Source organism: Falco punctatus, assembly GCF_963210335.1.
Source record: "Falco punctatus genome assembly, chromosome: 2".
Lineage (NCBI taxonomy): Eukaryota > Metazoa > Chordata > Aves > Falconiformes > Falconidae > Falco > Falco punctatus.
This window is the reverse complement of record NC_137581.1, coordinates 106,099,683-106,120,466: the sequence shown is the minus strand read 5'-3', so window position 1 is coordinate 106,120,466 and position 20,784 is coordinate 106,099,683. Positions and strand designations below refer to the sequence as shown.

Sequence of the window (20,784 nt, the reverse complement as noted above, 5' to 3'; positions counted from 1 at the left end):
CTTGACTTGACTTTGCTGTTAGTTCAGGTCTGATCCTATGCAGATCAAACCCGATTATGAGATTTTTGCAGGAAAACATGCTATGGTTCATAAAGCACTCTGTTCAGCACTTTCTTGAAACTTATTCTCATAAATATTTTCTCTTTGCAAATCTTTCATGGATCAGAAAATATATAGTACTAATGTGAGATAAATAAGATGAAGCAATGACTTGATCGTAATTTCTACACTGTAAGCCCATACTCATACTTGTCACTTGCTAGTTGGAAATTGGAGTCTCTTGCTTAAGCAGTCCCCATTCCACCACTGACAGACAGCAGGACCTTCAGTTCCAAGCAATCTTAGAAAATACTGGGTCCCTAACTAAATCTAAATGTAGCTGCAGTATGTAGCTAATCACTCTAAAAATGCCTCTTTCTTGCAGTTGTCTACACAGTGAGGCCAGTGAGTCAGCTCAGATGTGGACTGTGAATAACTAAAGTTTGGTGGGATGAAGCCCACACTGTATCTCAACAGTTTCTTCCTATATATGGTTGTATACATGTGATGTGAATTAACCAATCATGCTTTACTTTCATATGACTTTATTTTTCTCTTAGGGTAAATTATCCTTATAATATTCTAACTTATTTCTTCTCCCCTCAAAGGTCCTTTTTAATTTTGCTTTAGGTGAACTGTCACCAATTGTAAGATCCCATGTGGTTTGGCTTTTTGCACTTTTTTAAAGTAGAAGGTGAATGAGCAAAGCAAAAAAAAAAAGCAACAAATTTGCTGTTGCTTTCTCTTTTAATTGTGGAACTACTGCAGAAAGATGGTCACCCTATTGTACTTTTGTACTGAGATGCATGTGAAGTGTTCTACCCGAGGAAATTAAGTCCGTATATAATGGACTAAACTAATAGAATATAGTTTATATTCTTATATATTTATAGTCTATATATAGTTATATATATAGAATATAAATATATAGTATATATTTATAGTCTATATATAGTTATATATATAGACTATAATAGAATAAACTAATATAATTTCACATCCACATGTATTAAATTTTACATACATTTGTGGCAAATACAGGTATCTTGGTAACAAATCCATGAAAATGCACTTGGAAAAAGGCAGTCAAATTTTGCTGAAAAAGAATAAGAGAATGGACTGAGCTTTCTCTGGATAATGATTGATGAAGAGTGTATCTTGAGTGACTAAAGACTTATGAACTGTTTCCTTCTAGAGAATAAAATAAGAAATAAGCAATTAGCAGAAACTATCAGAAGTACTTGAATTTATGCCTGTGGGATCCTGTTGAGGGACTATATTGATGTAAATAAAATTAGGTATGTGTGAAAATGTCTGCTGGTTTGGGACAGGAGAATAGGAATATTCCCTGCTCCCCTAGGCTGGCACACATTATACTTGAGCCATTCAGAGTCTACAGTTTTTGTCAAGTCTACTTGACAACATGCTAACAACTTACTAGCTGCCATATTATGTCTGTCTTAAAAGCATCTGGGAAATCTGTTCTGGTCTTCACAGCTACACCAAAAACTATTGATGAAGGGACTTAATTTGCCAGTCATGTCAGTGTTTGTCACTAGTTATCCTTTTTTTTGTTAAACAGCTGAAATGATGGAACACTTTTTGTGTGTCTTTAGGCTGTGATGTATTAAAAAATTATATGTTGGTGTGTATACAAGACTAGTTAGAAAAAATGAAAAGAGTCAAGCAAAAACACTGCTAACAGCTTCAGCAGTAGGTGGGTTTTTAAAGTTCTGGTTAAATAGTGCATATCCTGAAGCAGACTTGAGGATGTGTACATCTTTCTAACACATCTTAGTTCCTCTTACTTTGAATAGGCTCAAATAGATTCCACTGATACTTGGGTGTTACCATTGGCCTACCTGCTTGTGTCTACAGGGTTATTTATGCCCATGAAGAGTGTTAGACTTTGGGTAGTTATGTATTTTTTAACAAACATAATTCATTGTTAGGGACCCTGAGATCCTAAGTATAACTTGCAAAATAAAATGCTTGTGTTCCGTACCCTATGTTTTTGGTGACTTTTTTTCTTGCCAGTTGAGAAGATGCAGACTGTACCATGCTGAAACGCAAGCTTATCATGTCTATGGATACCAGCACTGAGTTTCCAAGTGCATTGTCCTCATGCTTGGTGATGCCAAGGAGCTTGCATTGCTCACCGTGACAATGTTACTAGACCTCTCAAAAAGAGACAGGGGAAAAATACAGGTCTGACAGCAGTCTCTGTTCCTTTTGATGCAGGAGAAGGGAAGGCAACTTCCCGTTTTTAGGGAGTTGTCTTAGCAACTATGTTAGCGCTTTGCATGAACCCCTAGGACAGTGCAGTTGTGCGCAGACACCTTTATAGAAGCAAGTGTCTGTCTGCTGTGATGAGCCCTACGATATATACCTGTAAAGTTCACATGATCAGAAGAGAGGAAAAGTTATTTAAGGAAAAGCTAAATGAATCTCAGGCTTTAAATTTACGATGTGCTAGATATCTAAAACAGAACTGATGCCAAAAAGTAGGTGTGTTTCACTCAAAGGAACGGAAAACTGTCAGGATTGTATTGATTTGATTTGGGCTAGGGGGAAGAAGTACTTGGGGAAATACTTTATAGATTTCTTTTTTTTTGACACTGACATATCACTTGTATCAGTGACTAAAACTGTTTCATAAAAATGGATATTTATTTTCAAGTTGAAGACACCCTGTATTGATTTACTTAATTGTAATCATATGTTTTCCTGCAAGGGTAATTATGGATGTTGAAGTGTTGCTTAGCTTCTAATGAGATTTAGACACCAAGCTACTTCTTTACAGCCCTGTTATCAGTGGCCTGAGATACCTGCCACATGTGCCAGGGCTGAGAAGATAACTAAGAAATGAATGTGTGTGTTACTTTGTGAAATGAATGTCTATGTTGTGGTTTAACCCCAGCCAGCAAGTAAGTACCACACAGCCACTTATCCCTCTCCCACTTCCCAGTGGGATGGGGAGGAGTACTGGAGAAAGTCAAAACCTGTGAGTTGAGATAAGAACAGTTTAACTGAAAAAAATTATTATATAATAACAACTGCAATTAAAAGGGAGCTAACAAAAAGAGAGAGGAATAAAACCCAAGAAAAAAGCTAAGTGATGCACCATACAGTTGTTCACCACATGCTGACTGATGCCCAGCCAGTCCCTGAGCAGTGAACAGCCCCTCCTGGCCAACTTCCCCGCAGTTTATATGCTGAGCATGATGCTCTAGGGTATGGAATACCTCTTTGGCTAGGATGGGTCAGCTGTCCTGGCTCTGCTCACTGGCAGAGCATGGAAAACTGAAAAGTCCTTTACCTAAGGGTAAGCACTACTTAGCAAAAACTAAAAGATCAGCGTGTTTTCAACCTTATCCTCATACTAAATTAAAAAAATACAGCACTGTACCAGGTATAGGAAGAAAATTATCCCAGCCAAAGCCAGGACAGACTGTCTGTCACTTACCTGCTTGGTGAAGATGGCAGCCTTTCACGTGGGCAGGTATTCTAGTTCCCAGTACATCAAGAACAAGCTGGTGTCTGAAACTCCACATCTCTGACTTTGAAAATCTAGACAAACTTTGTAGCCTGCTCTGGGGAAGGCAAATCCTCCCAGCACTGTATTCCACACAATGAAAAACTTACCTGTGTTTTGCAGGACAAGGAACTCTTGCTTGCAGCTTCCCAGGACCTAGAACGGCACAGGTTCTAAGCACATAGAGGCTTTAACAAACCTTCCCAATAATAATCTATTCAGATCAATACTTGTCATATGTATATATTTTTTAATCGTCTATTTTACTAATCGGCTATCTTGCTGCAATATGCAGGGAAACTATCAGATTTCATTTAAATTCCATTTGTATTCAGCCATGTGGCAAAATCCAGGTGTTAGTGATAGAGTAATAATCTTTACTATTTAAATCAGCAGTGCCCAATGCTCCTTTCAGACTGTCTTCTGATTGCTGGGTTTCGTGCAAGTGTGGCTATTATGGGTCTATTGAGAGTAGTGTTATTCAGTAATAACCAAGTCAACTCCTTGTCCCTAAAGGTGCTTAAAACATAATAGCATAACTAGTAAAGGCTGATGTACAGATGAAAAGTCAATTTCAGCAATAAATGAGCTGATAAACACTTCCCATGGCAAAAGAAAAAATAAAGGCAGGGACTGGATTGGGACAAAGCTTCTTGTGTAGCTTCATATTCTGCATAACTGTGTTAGATCTCTGTATGAATGGTATAATACAGTACTTCCTTTTTACTGACAACTTCCATCATCCCCTGTTTTCTTTCTCTGTGAAAGTTGCAGTAATCCTAGAGATGGCTGTTTGGCTGGTGTCTGAGGACCTCTATCATCATCTTTGCTAATTCACAAGATATGGGATGATTAATGGCTAAAGATAGATTATCCGGCCTGTGTTTGAGAGAGGAAGAATTTGCTTTTTGCCTATTATTTTATACATGCTATCTATACATCTGTAAGTTTTACATGCTAATGCCTAGGAAATTAGCAAGAAGGGGACTCCATTACCAGTATTGTAAGAAGCCTGGCTAATAGATGAGTTTTGCACATTAGAAAGGTTGGGGCCAGCCAAGGTAAGCCACCTTAGACATTGTCTGCATGCTAATGGCTGTATGATATGATTTATACAAACTGTCTGCCTGTATACATATCTACCTGAAGTACAGCTACTTAATAGGCAAATGTGGCCCTTGGCTATTTTATGTAATCCTTTAAAAGGGACTTGGAACCTTTGGGAGTTTTTCACAGAAGAAAAATCACTTTAGACAAACTGTATTATGACAATTAGACACAACCCCTAATGCAGACAAAGTATAAATCAATAATGAATGTGTTTTCTCTCTGCAGACTTGGTTATTAGGAGAGTGGGAGAAAAAAGTACCGATTAAGGTATGGAAGAGTTAGCTTTGAAGATATTAATACAGATATAGGCTGGCATATGATTTGTGTAGCAGTTGGTTTTTGAATGACAGAGTTGTGAGCGTGTGGAATTCCTTAAGCTGCTCAGGAGCGTGAGCTGAGCAATATCTGTGATTTGAATACTGGCTGAACTAAAGAACAATGTGTCTTCAGTATCATAAACCTTGGGAGAGAAGATGGCAATTTGCTTTTATCATAAATGAAGACAGAATGTAATTATGAAATCTTATCACAGTAGTATTTTTTTAGAAAAAGTAATATGAATCATCAAAAAAACCAAATTAAATTCAGTAGATGGACACAAATATGATGCAGTAAAACATCATCATCAGTAACATAATAGAGCAAAACATGACCAGCAGCTGAACCCAATCAAAATCTGACTGGATGATACAAAGGTCACTTGACAAGATGCATCAGCTTTGAATCAAAATGTGATTAGGAAAATTTAATACCTTTTAGCCTCTTACTGGTTACATTCTGAAGTGCATTACTGGAACTTGGCTTGGAGCACCCTGTGACATGAGGGCAGGTGAAAACAAATGGTGCCCAGTGTCCTGCATGCTGGTTACGCAGCCCCTGAGGCCAATATGCTCATACAGGTTTAAGACCAAGACTAATCTTCACAACACAAGCAGAGAAATATTTTTTAGCCAGTGGAATATTTTGGTAATTTATGTAGATTTCTATCTTGCTGTTATTTCATGATCACTTTCGCTTATGTCCTTGTGTCTTTATTTTGCTTATTTTCAGAGGCCCCCATCAGCCTCATGCTTGCCTTTGGGACTCTGATCAATGTTAAATGTTTCACATTCCTTTGTACCAAGTGCTTCTTCGTGTTTTCTGCTGAATCCTTTATCTTGGGAAGAAAAAAGTCACGGTATGAAACCACGATGGACATTTCTACAGCAGGCTTTGTGCATCCCTTTGTTCTCTCCTCACACATGCTATGCACATACGGCTGCTGTTGCCCACTAATCTAGGTGGATACTAATGGCAGCGGACCCAGAACTTAGTTTGTGAAGTTCAAGAGTAAGAGGGATGGGATTTACCAGCAGGGAGCTTATCTTCTACCTGACATCTTCAAAACCTCCAGCTGAGTCATGGGTATTCCTCAAGATAATGGTACCCCTCCCTCGTGGCCCATGGGGGTGTAGCTGGGCCTGATGCTCTTAAGGAGAGAAGTCTTTGAGTTGGGTATTTTATCAGTAATTTCACTTCTAAATGACATTTTGCTATAACTTCTGTCATGACAGACCTAAAGGAACCTATTATTTCTGCATAATGAAACATCATTATTAAAACATAATGGAGACATAACTGACTTCAATAACAGCTGAGAACTTGGTTGTTTCTCCTTTTCTTGATGTGATTTCCTGCCCCCCCCTCCCCCCTGCAGATTTATCTGTAGAAATGTTTTAACTAAGTTCCAAGTATTTCAGCTAAAAGCTATCCTTGTTTTAATGTTGATATCAACACATTTTGCTATGGAGCTGCTGTGTGACATCCAAAGATGGAAACTGATCTGTATGGATGGAGATGGTAGGTAGCACGTCTTAGAGCAAGTACTGCTGTACTCTTGCTTTCTTCAGCTAACAGGATGGTGAGACAAAGTGAGTTCAGGTTCTCTGCAGTAGCCAACTAGAGCTGCTGAGGCTTGAGGGAACAGGGCCAGAGCTGTGTGGTATGGCTGGTGTACGCAGGAGGGGTGGAAAGAACAAACCTGGTGATGTTTCCATTAAGGAAACTGGGGAGACCCAATCTTGCAGTTTTCCAGCTGCGAAAAGAGAACAGTCTTTGTCAGTTTCTTGTTGCTTCAACACAGCACTCTCCCCTCAACAGGCAGGCAAGCAATTGCTGATGAAAAGGTAAGGTTCACACAACACCAAGCCAAGAGTGTTTTTTTTTCTATTTCTCTGCCTACTTCTGACTAGGGTCTGGTCTGTTCTGCTTGAGTGAGGGAAGATGGGTCAAGGATTAAGGAGCTGATACACTTCATGAAAGGAAATGTATAAGCACTCCACATCTGCAGATCGTCAGGTAGAGGTGGTTGAAACCTTGTCTGAGCATTTGTAAGGGAAAACAAGAATCAGTTCTTAGATCTTATTAAACTAAATAGATCTTTGGCCTCATGCTGAAGGGAGGACTAAATACAATAGCATGCCTTTTTTTTTTTTTTTTTTCTCCCTTTCTGGGTACCCTGTGAGGAAACAATTATCTCCTTCTTTCATCTCTCAAGCAGCACAGGGCAGTTTTTGTGGGAAGGTTGTAAAAACCTAACTTGCCTCTATTTATTCATGTTGCATAGTATCTTAGCTGATTCATTCCAACAGACATGCTTACAAATCTAGTTACTATTCAATTGTGATAGAAAAATTGGAATTCAATTTATGCAGTTGAAATGGCAAATGTTGCTTTAGAATTAAGTGGAGTCTTTGCTGCAAAGATGTTAGAATGTAAAATAGCCCACAGTTAATGTTTCCATACTTACCTTGTCTGCTAGACAATGTAGTCCATTCTGTAATTTTTCATTGGTAAATTATTTCTGCTTTGTAGTTCAGAAATTAGTAGAGAAAGCTGTAAAAAAAAATGAAGCTTGAAAACTTGACATCTCAGCATTTTCCAAGAAGAGTATAAAACATCAACTGATTTGCCAGCTATTAAGGCACAACTGCAGATTTCCATTAACACATTGAACCAGCTTTGCTACAGCAGCTAAAAGTCCCCTTCAAAAGAAGAAAGAAAAAATTCAGAGTAGGTCATTGCCTAAACACAGGGACTAAATTAACTACAACAACAAAAAAAATTTTCACAGCTTCTTCCAGAAAGCTTACTACTCTGCATCACATACTTCGTTCACACCGGATGAGTCTTAATGCCAAATATTTCTTGGTTTCTTGCTGTTTTCTTTGTTGTCTTCTAGAGTTATATTCTTGCACAAATGATCAACCTGTAAGAAGGAAATATTACTTCTTTTGCCACAGGTGTAGAGAGCAACAAATGAAAGAGAAGTAATTTAGGAGTTGGGTTGTACAGAAATTTTCACTTCAATGCTTTCACTTTGTAATACTTGATTTTAGAGTTATTTAACCCTGTGCAAACATCTGCAATAACAATATCCTCAAAGACTGGGGGAAGGAGAAAAAAAAAAAAGTCTTCACACAGTTTCAAGATTTTAACTCACTATTCATTTCACATAAACCCTTGGGCCTTCACATCTGTATTCTGCAAGGCTCCAAGAGGGCTTTCTGCTCTGAACACACGACACTGGAAAGCTGGGCATGTATTAGGGGCTGTGGTGGCACCTATCAAGCTGCTCTGCTGCTGTTGTGCATTGCAAGTGCATGTCCTTCTCCCACTCTGTACAGTCCCACCTGCTTTCCTCATCTTGGTGCAGGTGATGGAGCTGAGCCTTGACACTGATGCAACCTCTGTGCTGGAGCAGTACACAGCACAACTTAGGGCTTATGGGCACAAGTTTTATAGCAGCTAAGAAATTTGGCAACATGAGTGTCCGTGCAGCAGCTGACTGGGAGATTAAGTACCCTGGAGAAGCTTTGTCAGTTAACCAGAAAAGACCTATTTGTCCTGTGGGAGAGGTCATTTGATTCAGGTTTTGGGAGCGTCACAGAAGAGCAGAAACTGTGCATGAGAACAGAAAGTGAGGGTGGCGCTTCAGGCACCTGAGAAACACATGGGGAAGGGGAGTGGGTGCACGCGTTACAGATGGAAAGCTGTAGCTGTTTTCCTGTGGAAGGGCAGCACAGCACATGAATTGAGATCCATAGTGGCCAGCCCACTCATCTCAGTGGATTGAATGTTCATGACTAAAACAGTGACAGGGTTATTTTGATACCTGAATTGCTCACTTATTATTCAAGGAGGAGTATGTGCACAGAATGAAAGGAATTGTGAAAGAGTTTATTTCTAAAAAATTTCAGGGAAATAAAAAGAACAAGACAATGGACAAAGCACTCTCCATAAATCTGCATATACATCTTGAACTGATGTTTTCAATCCAATCTTTAATTGCAGGGAGAGGTGTCGTCCCCTTTCCTTGCAAAATATTAGTATCCTACATAATTCAGTGCCAGCCTTGGGATGTTTGTGCTGTTATGGACATATGTGTACTCTGGCAATTAGCCATTGTCACTCACCCAGTGGAGAAGAGCAGCATTTTCATCAGCTTCTCCTTCACTGTGCACTCTATCCTGTAATGAGACAGAGCTCCCCGGGAAAATAAAAAGGTTATGATCATGTTAACAAAATTTGAATTGCAGCATTATAGAGGAAGGGAACAAGCTGTGATTTCACATGCAGCTTTCATTCTTGCACTTCCCACTTTTGAGCATGTGGTGTTATCGCTTTGATACATTGGTAATAGGGGTGTTTTTTCTTTTGTTCAAAGAAGCTTTATAAATAAACCCATTATTTTATATGCATCTCCAACAAGGGGTCTGCCCCTTGATTCTTCAGCACTATTGCCCTGCTAGGACTATGGCTTTTACTAGTTGATTGATAGCAAGGCTCTTAACCTATATGAATAAAGGGAAATGGCAGGAAAGGAATTGGGATGTACATGGCATTGTCAGGACATTATCAGAGAAAGTCCAAATAGGTACTCTTTTCTGATCTCAAAGCCTGGCTTTTTTCCACAAATATCTGTGGCATAAGCTTGTCCTTACATTAGGTTATTCTTGTTCCTGTATAATTTTGGCAGATTAACAACTCATAAACAAATGACTTTTCAGAAGTCTGCCTGCCAAGCCAAAGTAAGAATGAGACTGCAAAGATGCATCTCTTACTAATGGTCCTTTTCCCAAATGAACTTTCACAGGGTATTATAAAGAAAAGGTTTCAGAAAAAAAATAATAAATTTAGGTAGATTGCAAGAACTGTGGGAAACACTAGAAGGCTAAACGTGTTTATCCCTACTGCCCCTGTAATTTAGCTTTCCGCAATAAGAAAGATCTGAAAAATAAGAGTTACTTTCAGGTTAGCTAAAAGTTGTGAGATGATCCTGTTTTTACATTCCTATGTTCATGTAGCTTTGATACAGTCTGCTTATTCTCTGCAAATTCTTGGATCTGTGCTCTATGCAAGTAGAGAAGTCTTCAGTCAGGTCTTGTGCTGTATGCAGTCTGCTATGGGAAGTATGCTACTTGTCATTACATACAAAAATGAAGCAACACTAAAGCAAGAAGAATTAACTTTATTGTATCTTTTAGGCTTTTTTGTTCGCTTTGATGTTTATTCTGTGTAGAAAAACAGTGGCTTAAAAACCTTAAGTACAGCTTAAATTATAGGATGATGTTGCTGTTTCCCAGTCCCAATTTACAATTTTATTTTCTAAGGTAAAACAGCATAAAATGTCTTCAAAGTTAAACCAAAGGATTATTTACATGATCACGTATTTGAATTTGCTTAAGCATGAGAGTAAATACAAGATTTTCAAATAGAAACCTGACATGGTACAACAAAATACTGTCCTTGCCAAATTTTCTAGTAAAATGATAATTTTTTTGATTTCTAAAAATCTAGGTATTGCCTGTTATTTCTTTGGTATCCTTCAGTAATTCTGTCTTAGTTAGTAAAATAAACTCTCCTACTTTTCTTTTCCAATGATAAACTTCTATACTGACAATACTTGTTTTAAGAGTTGGTTAATTTTTTTCCTTATATTTACAACCCTTCTCCTGTCTCTAAATAAACATACTGGATTTCAGCTGCAGCTGATCAGCGAGTTTGTTCATTCCACATCTTGTGTATGTTGAATAAGCTCTAAAGAATCTCACTAGTTGAACAAGGTGATAACTGCTTTTTCTTTTTAGGAAAAAGGCATGTGTCTTGGCCAAAGAACTGGGATGGATAAGCACTATTTCTTCATTGGCTTTTGATTCTTTCCACAGATACAGCTCTGAAAGCATCACAGGGTTTTTTTTTTTATGGTATCTGGATAGTATTGTGGTATCTGGCAATACCTGGAGTTTCTGTTGGCTGTGTTAAGGGTTGTTAAGAGTGTGCCTGCCTCCTCCAGCACCTCCAGCCCCAGGGCTCCCTCCAGCCCCAGGGCTCCCTCCAGCCCCAGGGCTCCCTCCAGCCCCAGGGCTCCCTCCAGCCCCAGGGCTCCCTCCAGCCCCAGGGCTCCCTCCAGCCCCAGGGCTCCCTCCTGCCTGGCCACTGGTGCCCACCGCGGTACCCAGGGCCACTCTCTGAGATAAGGAATGTGGGTGCTGCCTTCCCCTTCGCTGGTTCAAACAGTAGCAAAACTGAGCAAGTATCTCAGTGCCACACCGACAGGACATGGCCATGGCCATCATGCAGACTGCCATAGAGAAGGCGCTGCCTTCAGCAGCACCCATGTGCAGGACCCACAGAAACACAGACAGGCAAGTTCCCTCCTTGTCAGGTGGCAGGGACAGAAGGTCACTAGGGGAGGCACACATCCAGACACACACACATCATGTTTTACTTATGACTGGCCTTTCTTACACCACTTCTCTTAACCCCCCTTCTGTCTATTCCCCTTTTGTTCCTCCCCATTCCCTAACCCCATATGTTCCCTCATCAGACTGCATATTCCAATCAGCCCCTACAACATCCTTATCAAGTTGCAAAATGCTGTTTGTCTGCAGTTTCTTGGTAGACCACCAATTCGTGTGCCTGAGAAGGTGGTTTTTTGTGTGTCTTGCCATTATGTTTTCCTGTCAGGTTTATGTCTCTGTACTTTGTTTCTTTTCTTAGTATTCCTTTTTGCACTGGAAAAGTCATTGACCAGATACCCTTAAAAAGGCAGACACTCTCCTTCCACACATCCTTACAGGTTGTATTTAGCAAATTATAGCAAATAGTAACTGTGAGGTCCTTGTAAATACAGCCTCTCAAGGTTAAATAGCAGAATCAAGGAATTGCTAGCTGCTTCCTGCCACTAACATTGAGAATTTTAAACTTTTTTTTTTCCCTGATCAAATAGCTTTGATTTCAAAGTAGAAGTGGAGTTGGTCTATTAGTATTAAAAAGTTAAGAAGATACCCTACACACAGATCCTGGCTTTAATAGAGGGGTCTGATGGTACAGTTGTTAAAGCAGAGAACGTTTTTCCAGAAGGTAGTGGGACGCTTCAGTGTCTTAGAGAGCTTCACAGGCCTTGGGAAGAAAGCCATATATTCCCATTAATTGTATGACATCTGATATTTAAGTTAAAGCTAGGGTTTTCAGCAGTGTCAGTGTGTTACCTTAAGTCCTTTCACATGGAGGCACAAGAATAAAAACCTACTGTCCTCCATCACTGTATGTATGCTGTGCTGTTCTTGGTGTGGGTTTCTTTAGGTTTTTTTTTTTGTTTGTTTTTCTTTTTTTTTCTTTTTTTTTTTTTTTCCAGTTGTGGTATTTGTTACTATACTCTAAACACTGTCATATTTATACTTTTCAGGTCAAAAGGTGTGCTATGGTGACTTCAAGCATTCTTGTTACAAGTTAGCTTACTTCCAGGACTTGTCTAGACGTGTGGGCTTTCAGGAGGCCCGCCAAGCTTGTGAAATCGATGGTGGGGCTTTACTGAGCTTGGAAAGTGAAGCTGAGCAGCAACTAATAGAAAACATGTTACAAAACCTCACTAAATCAGGCTCCGGGATTTCTGATGGTGATTTCTGGATTGGGTTGTGGAGAAGTGGTGATGGACTAGCCAGCTCAAGTGCTTGCCCTGACCTCTACCAGTGGGCCGATGGAAGTATTTCATCATTCAGGTAAGTCTGTAAAACTGCTTATAGAGAAGGTTTCATGGAAAGAAACGGAAAGTGAAATGTCTGGCAAGTCTTCTAGAAAGAAGTTTTGAAGACTTGTTGCCCTATGAAGTTAGTAGCATTATTCCTTAACTTCTACAGATAAAGAGGAGCTGCCAGCCACTGTTTTGAATTTGAAGCTGTAAAGGGATGGCATAGTATGGCTTCAGCCTACAATTTTCTTTGTTCCCATCTCATGAGTTTGCCTCTGTATGGCTTTTGGAGATTTTTCTGCCACGCATGGAGTCTTTAGGATGTGGTCTGAGAGCCGGCAGACAAATTCTTCAAGACTCTGGGCAGCTTGAATCAGGGAGCTATCCACCAAGTGAATGAATGCATGTTATTTAGAGGAAATTGTTCTGTTTCTACCCTGTCCTTTGAAAAGCCTTTAATTTCCTGACTAAGTAAAAAAACAGGGTAGCAGCAGCTCACAGGACCCAGGGCAAAGGGACGGGTAAGAGTCAGGTAAGAAGGAAAAGAGGTAGCAGAGCGGTAGAGTGTTAGTTCCTCAGAGCTGCTTTGGCTGGTCAGAATTTTTTTTTAAGATACAGAGATGTGGATCCCAGGCCCTAAACTCCTTTCACAGAAGGAGTTGTGGGAAAGGCAGCATATCTTTGAAGAGGATGGGGCCATTGGGACTGACACATCTTCACTGATGTAAACTCCTTTCCTTGGCATCCTGATGAACCTTACCTTCAAAATGTGAAAGTTTGTCTTTATGTGTACCACTAGAAATTGGTATACAGATGAGCCTTCCTGTGGAAGTGAAGCCTGTGTTGTGATGTATCATCAGCCGACTGCAAACCCTGGTCTGGGGGGGCCATACCTTTATCAATGGAATGATGATAGATGCAACATGAAGCACAATTTTATCTGCAAGTATGGCCCAGGTAGGTGTAAATAAAATTATATTTCACAGGAGGGACACTTTTTTAGAAAAAGCAATTGCCTCTTTTATCAGGGAATCTGCAAATGTCTTACGGCCTGTGGTACTGATTGCTTTGGTCTGTGAGTGCCTGAGCTGACATTAACATGGGATGTAACATATCAAATCTAGTGGTAATTTAAAGAAACCTGTTTGTATTCAATAAGAATGATGGTTAGCTTCACTGCCATGCATTGCCCAGTTTACTTTGATTTAACTCATTCAGTAGTTATTTTATTCTCCACAAAGTGTTTTAAGTGTCCACTTCCTACCTCCCTTGCTTGCTATCAAGTACAATGACCAAGACATCTCTTGGTCTTACTGTAAAACAACTACACTGTCCTTGTAGTTGCAAACCTCTACCATTTTAGACCAACTTGTGTGATGGCTATTTCAATAAGTTTTGGCTTAAATAATGAAGTCCAGAACAGCAGGAAGAAAATTCTGCATTTGTGAATGTAAATTTATACATATGAAAAGCAGATGCACACTAGTTCAGATGGTGACAGAAGAAGCCAGATCTTGGGCAATTTGGCTATACTTCCAGACATGACATAGGTTCTGTGTATGTCAATAGAGGAAACATGAACTATAAACTAGAACTTAGTGCAAACAGTAAAAGGACATGAAAAGTAAACTTTCAAGTTGAGCCTGTAACAGTTTCTAGTTTTGGTGGTACTTACAGTAAATGAAAACTTGTTTTTCAGCAAGATCATGCAAATATTTTCAAATAATTTATGACACGTCTGCTTTTCAAAAACTAAGCTGAAAGTAAGAATGCATATGAAATCCTACTCTTAGCAGCTATTTGACCTACCTAATTCTGCAGTTTGCTACCTGCTTTCTTTATGCTTATGATCTAGAAATAATCATACTCTTTGTAGAGATCCATCTGTCTGCAGAGATTCAGGCTATTTTCTTCCTGCAGTTTTGGTAGACAGTTTTCTCACTGTCTAATATCTTAATGGGTGTATTAATGACAATTAATATTGCAAGCAAATATTAAATACTTGGAAGACTTGATATACCCACATATTTTACCCACCCACCCACTCACCCCACCCCATCCTGCCCCAAATCTGATCCTGCTTATAAAATTATTATTGACTATCACTATCTCCGGGAGCTCAGTTACCATCTTGGTCACATAGGCCATTCAAGGAACTGTGACATAAACAGTTTTATCACTTTTACAACTGATCACAATTATTTTGAAATAAGAGAACACTAAAAATATTTTAAGTTGTTAAAATAGCAACATTTTTATGTCAGAAAATGCATGTTTGATTAAAAGAGCTGGTTCAAGTATATTTCATATCTTTAAAAACAAACAAATTTAAGTGAAATAATTATTCTATAACAATGAACTGCTACCATTCTAGTTGAGATATAATAAATAATTTTTTTTATATTGTTTTCACCATCTGAAAAAATGCTGGGTATTTTGGCTTGGCAGAAAACAAAATGATAACAGTAACAATGAAAATGAATTTGTATTTCTTTCACTATGTTGAAATATATTACTGGTGTGTAATGAGGTACATAATAAGGCAGACCATATATAGGTAGATTATTATTATGACTGACATTGTTATGCAGCTAAATATAGTACAACTGAATTGTAGCTATTTATTTTTCAAGCTGTTGGAATAGTGCTTTTTAGCAAAACAGACTATTCTCCAGAAATGTATTTTTCTATCACATGGAGGAGCAGATGTATAAATGTATATAAATAGGTGTATGGTATTTCTTTCACTACCTGAAGAAAGTACCACCGTGTTTGTAAGAAAATTACATTTGCTATCTAAAACCTAGTGAGACTTACAAATGACTTGTTTTTTTTTTCCTCCCGAAATCACTGTAATAGCTTCAGCATCAACCATTTGCAATACAAAATACATCCATTTTACCAGGAGTATTAAAGTGCCACATGCAGATTGAATTTCACTTTGTTATCTGAGTATATTGTTTTTCCACAACTTTCCTGTCTCTCTTTAGTGTATTGGTGTATGATACCAGTCATAGGCCAAAACACAGAGGCTGTAGGTGACCATGATGAAGTTGCATCTAATTGTATCAGCAGCAAATTCAGGGCAGTGCTCATTAAGCAGTCTTATTCAAGCAGCAGCTACATTTCTGGTAGTCACATTCATTTTCCTAAGCCCTTTTTATAGTACCTCCCTTGACAACATTTACTGTTGCAATATTCAGTCTGGCTTTATATCATATTGATCATTCAGCAATCTTAAATTTAATTATGGGTTGGTAATTGCAACCACATTTAGTTCCTGTCCAGCTCCTGTAGTTTTGATTGTGCAATCAAATTAAAAACTCATCTCCCCTTCTGCTGACTAAAGCCAGCAACTCTGATATTTTGATGTCTTTATATATGGCCAAACATAACCAGTTTTTACCAGAGCAGATGAAATAATTGCCTTTGTTCTAGTAGGCTTTATTTCTTCTTTGATTTCTCCCAGCATTTTGGTCTTTCGTCAGGACCCTTGGAACTGCATGCTCATAACACTATCATGCTAATATAATCTTATGTTAAAGGAATGTTATTCAAACAATCATGCAGGTTCCATTCCTATGCCCAGTATGAGGTAATTAATTCTGTAATATTTGTAAACATTTACATGTAACAAGAGCCAAAAGTTTAACTTGCAAACCTCTGCAATACAGCTCAAAGTGATGAATTGGTTCTCCAGTTCTGATGCATTACAAGAAATATGATACTATAATTCCTGTTTCGGTGATTTCACTTCCTTATGTGATGTGTTAGAATCCACGGCCCTTGATTTGTATTTTAGGGCTGCCTTTTGCAAAACTAAACTACATGAAGCTGACATCTAACCTCACAAACTTGCACTGTTTTGTTTTGCTTCATAGCCAACATTCTGTAAGCATTACTTCGGAAAGGTGAATAAGACTATAAGTATTAAACAGAAGCACTTCTTTTCTTATGTTGTTTTAGGATCGTCTGCACAAATGTAACTTTGAATATGTTAGGAGTTTTATTCAGCCCAAGAAATTAAGGTATTCAGTAATTTAGTCGGTAACCTAGCAGAGGCCACCAAGAATTGCAACTAGAATAAACTATAGCCCTTTTCTAAGGAGCAAAAAAATATGAACTGGAAGTGATTTGACACTAGTTTGCGAATAGCCTCCGGTAAAAAGATTAAATGCTGAAGAATTAAACAATTATTGTTTTGAGGAGTGTATCTGTTTCTCTGATACTGCATGCAAAATGATGAAAACACCTGTTTTATTACACAAATTTTTTTGTTCTTCAACAATCAATTTCAAATATTGATTTAACAGATAATGTCTTACAAAAAGAATTAGGAGACAGAGCGGAGCCAGATTACGGTAAGAAATTTTGAAACATTAAATTGACTTGCAATGGTAAACACATAATTGTAAGGGTAGTTTACGAGAATTTACAAAATAAGTATAACAGGCATAGTTTAGAACTGAAACATAGGAAAAATGAATTCTTCAGAGAGCAATATCTTCAAATATATGGCTGTTGTTCAGAACAGCACCATTCATAATTCTTGTTCCAGATGTAATTCCGATTTTGCAATAAAATTGTGTTTACACTTATATATCCAGCAGTTTAATCAATCCTGAAAATGCTCATTTTTCCAGTATAAATTAAGATGTAATTAGTATTAATTTATTTAACAACATAACAGCCATATTTTTTACTCATTATTTTCCTAAAATGTCTGATATCCTTTTCAGATACCTTTCCAACTGTGCCAGCAGGAAATCCTTACGACACGAGCAAACCAGAAGATCAGTATCATGTTATTGCTACTGAAACAGGTAATGTGCTTGTATGAATTGAGTGTTCTGGTAAAAATATTAACAGTGGACTCTGTTAAATGGATCTGTAGCAACTTCCATTATTGTCAATGGGAGGAAGCAGTCTGTTTTCCAAGGAAATGCCCTGGAAATGTATACTTTTGAATAACATTTCAAGAGTCATTCTCTTTGTAACTGTGGAAACAAATCATTTCCATGTCTCCCCAAACACTGAACCAAATCTACAGTTTGCCAATCCTTGAAATCTGCACTGTTGTGTCTGATCCTGGTGAGTCTCTGTCAAGATGCAAGATTTCACCAGTGTGCACTCAGCTAAGGAGCATCTCCTTCTAGACTGCGGTAACCAGTGCCTTGCCCCTCTCCATCTCCTCCCCACCTCTTTCCCAACACATGTAACAAACATGTGATGCATATATTATCTTTTATATCTGATACTCGGTACTCATAAAAAAGACACAAATGAGTCGTTCCCAATAGAGCATGAATTGTTCAGTTATCTGTAGAATAAGCACTGTGCCATAGCTCCCCAAGTACCCTGTGTTTAAGGAACACCACATGCTAAGAGGAGTTAAATTCTTTGCTGAGATTTCTAGTAGAGATGGCACTTCATATCTTGAAAATGGATACCTACTGCCTAGGAGTTTGCTGTAACGCCCCAGCTACTTCATTTAGCAATTTATGTCCTGACTGGAGGCCTGAGGTTCATGAAGATTTGTAGCATGGCCTCAATTCAAGGAATTGAACATCTCTCAGGAGCAACTCAGGATTTTACAGGATTACACCATAGGATTAATGAAAGCTGGTGCTCCGTTTCCACACTGTTTGGCTGGATTTGAGCTGGTTTTCCTAACTGATTTTCCCATTGTTTGTAACCCCAGAGGAATGGGATATACTGATGAAGTGTATTTTGAAAGGAATAATACTGTTTATATTCTCTATATAAAACTCATAAACGAACCTAACCTGAACATTCACATTTATTCTTGCTAGTGAAAATATGTTCAAAAGAGGACAATGGATAAGAAAGTCTCCACAATTTGTATGTTAAATGCATACTGTTATAAAACATGGGCATATAGTTACTGAAAAATAGTCGGACCCTTCTGGAAGTTGTAGATCCCGTCTTGTACTGTAGGCAGATAATAAAGTCTTAGCTTGTACCATTTCCTACTCCTTTTATCCAGGGACCTGCAGGGGAGCACCTTTAGCTCACTCCTGATTAGTCAGGGGAGTGTATATTTGTCTTCTAAGGGGAACGGGGAAACAAGAGCAGGATTTGTTCCTCTTGTGGCCCTGCATGGGTGAGAATCCAACATGTAAGGGCAACTCAGTAGGCAGGTTGTATGGACTGTAAAATTAATAGGCTGCGAAATGTACTCTGTTAAAATACTTGAAATTTCACTTACAAAATTGGAAATCTCTCATTGATGCATATATAAAATGTAGAATTTAAATCCTTAAGATATGTTTTGCATATTGCAGTGGAAGTGCTATTTTATTCTTGATATTGCTGAATCTTTTTTGAGCTTTTTGTATAGAAGGAATGTATAAATGTTCTTTTGTGTAAGAATGTATTTCTGATTTTTTACTCACATGGTTAAGAGTATTTCAACATGGGAGACATTAATGAGAACTTTTGTCTTGTAGGTATAATTCCAAACCTAATTTATGTTGTAATACCCACTATACCACTACTGCTGTTGATACTGGTGGCTTTTGGGACTTGCTGTTTCCAGATGCTTCATAAAAGGTAAAATATACTAATCCATAATGGTCTTATAATGCAGAATTCATATTTCCATTGGCAAGCTATTCATACTGAAAGACTGCTTACACCTGCCCCCCAAATATGCAAATAAGCATCTTTTCATCTATTAAAATCCAAGTCATTTACAGCTGTTACAACTGAACATTCACCTTCAGGTTTTTCCACAACATGCTGAAATAATTCCAGGTCTCTCAAAGTCCATTTGGACTTCACCTGTTTCTGAAGAAGATATCTTTGCTGACCATTTGATAGGCTCAGTTATTGTCAGCACTTTTGCTTCATCTCTTCCATCATGATTACTACCTACGCAGCATCTGGGCTATAGGAAATAATAGTGAGGTTCTCACTGATACAGTGTGAACGCGAGGACTCATCTCACTTTCTGACCAAAAGTGCAGTTTGTTCCAAGGATGAACCAAAGGGGTCATCAGCTGTTTGATACTGTTTCAGTGTGCGTACCATACCAGCAACAGATGGGCCACTAGAGCAGACAAATTGAAAACAAAATGAAAAAACATGTTTTGAGCCACACGCCAGTGCAACTCCTTTGTACATCATATATCTGCTGAAGATGTATAAAGTATATATATATGTGTACATAGATGTAGTATCAAACAGATGTGTTATGCAAATAGGAAACACTTCAGCCTATGAAACAGGATATGTTTTGGTCCATGCTTTAAAATTCTTTGGATTTTTTATCTTTCCTAAAATAGGATATACCAAGATATGACAACATATTTTTTTTTTTCCCCTGATCTAGTAACTCTGAAACTTTCAAGGATACTTTTCATTCTGCAGGTTTTTTTCAGGAAGTTCTCAAGTTAATGTAATCCAGAAGAGTATAAACTGAAGTATATTTTATGGGTAAACACTATTTTGGTAAAATAACAAGAGTAATAAACAGAATCACAAGCTGTTATCCCTGTTGAAGAGCAGGAATATTAGTAAGAAATATATCACATCAGTGTTTTAGGAAATTAGAAAAAAAATTCCTCTTTTTAGTCTGTTTTTTTTTTTTGTCATTTCTGTTTAGCATTTTCTTCAAATGACTGAAATACTTTATTTCAAGTGAGAAAACATTCCAAATGCCAAGTCTGATTATATCTGTATGAGTGAGTGTACGGTGATGTTTGCAGCACTCCTTAGTAATGTGTCTCATTGAAACAAGTAACCATAAAGAAAAGATATTGTGAGGTCTGCATCATAAACTAGATAGTGTCTTTATTTTATGCTCTTTCCTATAAAGAAAAGGAAAATGTGAACTTTCCAACATGTCTTATGGTAGACAAATCTCTGCTTGTGAAAGGTTGTATCCAAACCTCAGCCCTGGCACGGTAAATGGTTGGAAACTCAAAGCAAAAAGTGTAATAAAAGAATAATATGTGTAAAAATAGCAATGATATAAGTAATCTAAATCTGGGAACCCTTATTATAATGGACCTGGATTTCCTGGTAAGTATGATATATGTGGTCATAACTTTTCTGGCAGCTCTTT

At 38.1% G+C, this 20,784-nt stretch overlaps 1 protein-coding gene across 7 annotated transcripts in view; it reads left to right on the top strand.

The window, feature by feature from the left end:
- CHODL (chondrolectin) overlaps positions 1–20,784 on the top strand; it is a 32,026-nt gene that overhangs the window by 4,397 nt on the left and 6,845 nt on the right. For all 7 annotated transcript variants that reach the window (XR_013925872.1, XR_013925873.1, XM_080374465.1 and 4 more), the window contains exons 2-6: positions 12,414–12,726; positions 13,495–13,652; positions 17,009–17,056; positions 17,435–17,518; positions 19,166–19,268. Coding sequence is in view for 5 of the 7 variants with exons in the window: in XM_080374465.1 (XP_080230591.1) it covers positions 12,414–12,726; positions 13,495–13,652; positions 17,009–17,056; positions 17,435–17,518; positions 19,166–19,268 (706 nt within the window). In the remaining 2 variants the exon portion in view is untranslated. The remainder of the gene's footprint in view (positions 1–12,413; positions 12,727–13,494; positions 13,653–17,008; positions 17,057–17,434; positions 17,519–19,165; positions 19,269–20,784) is intronic.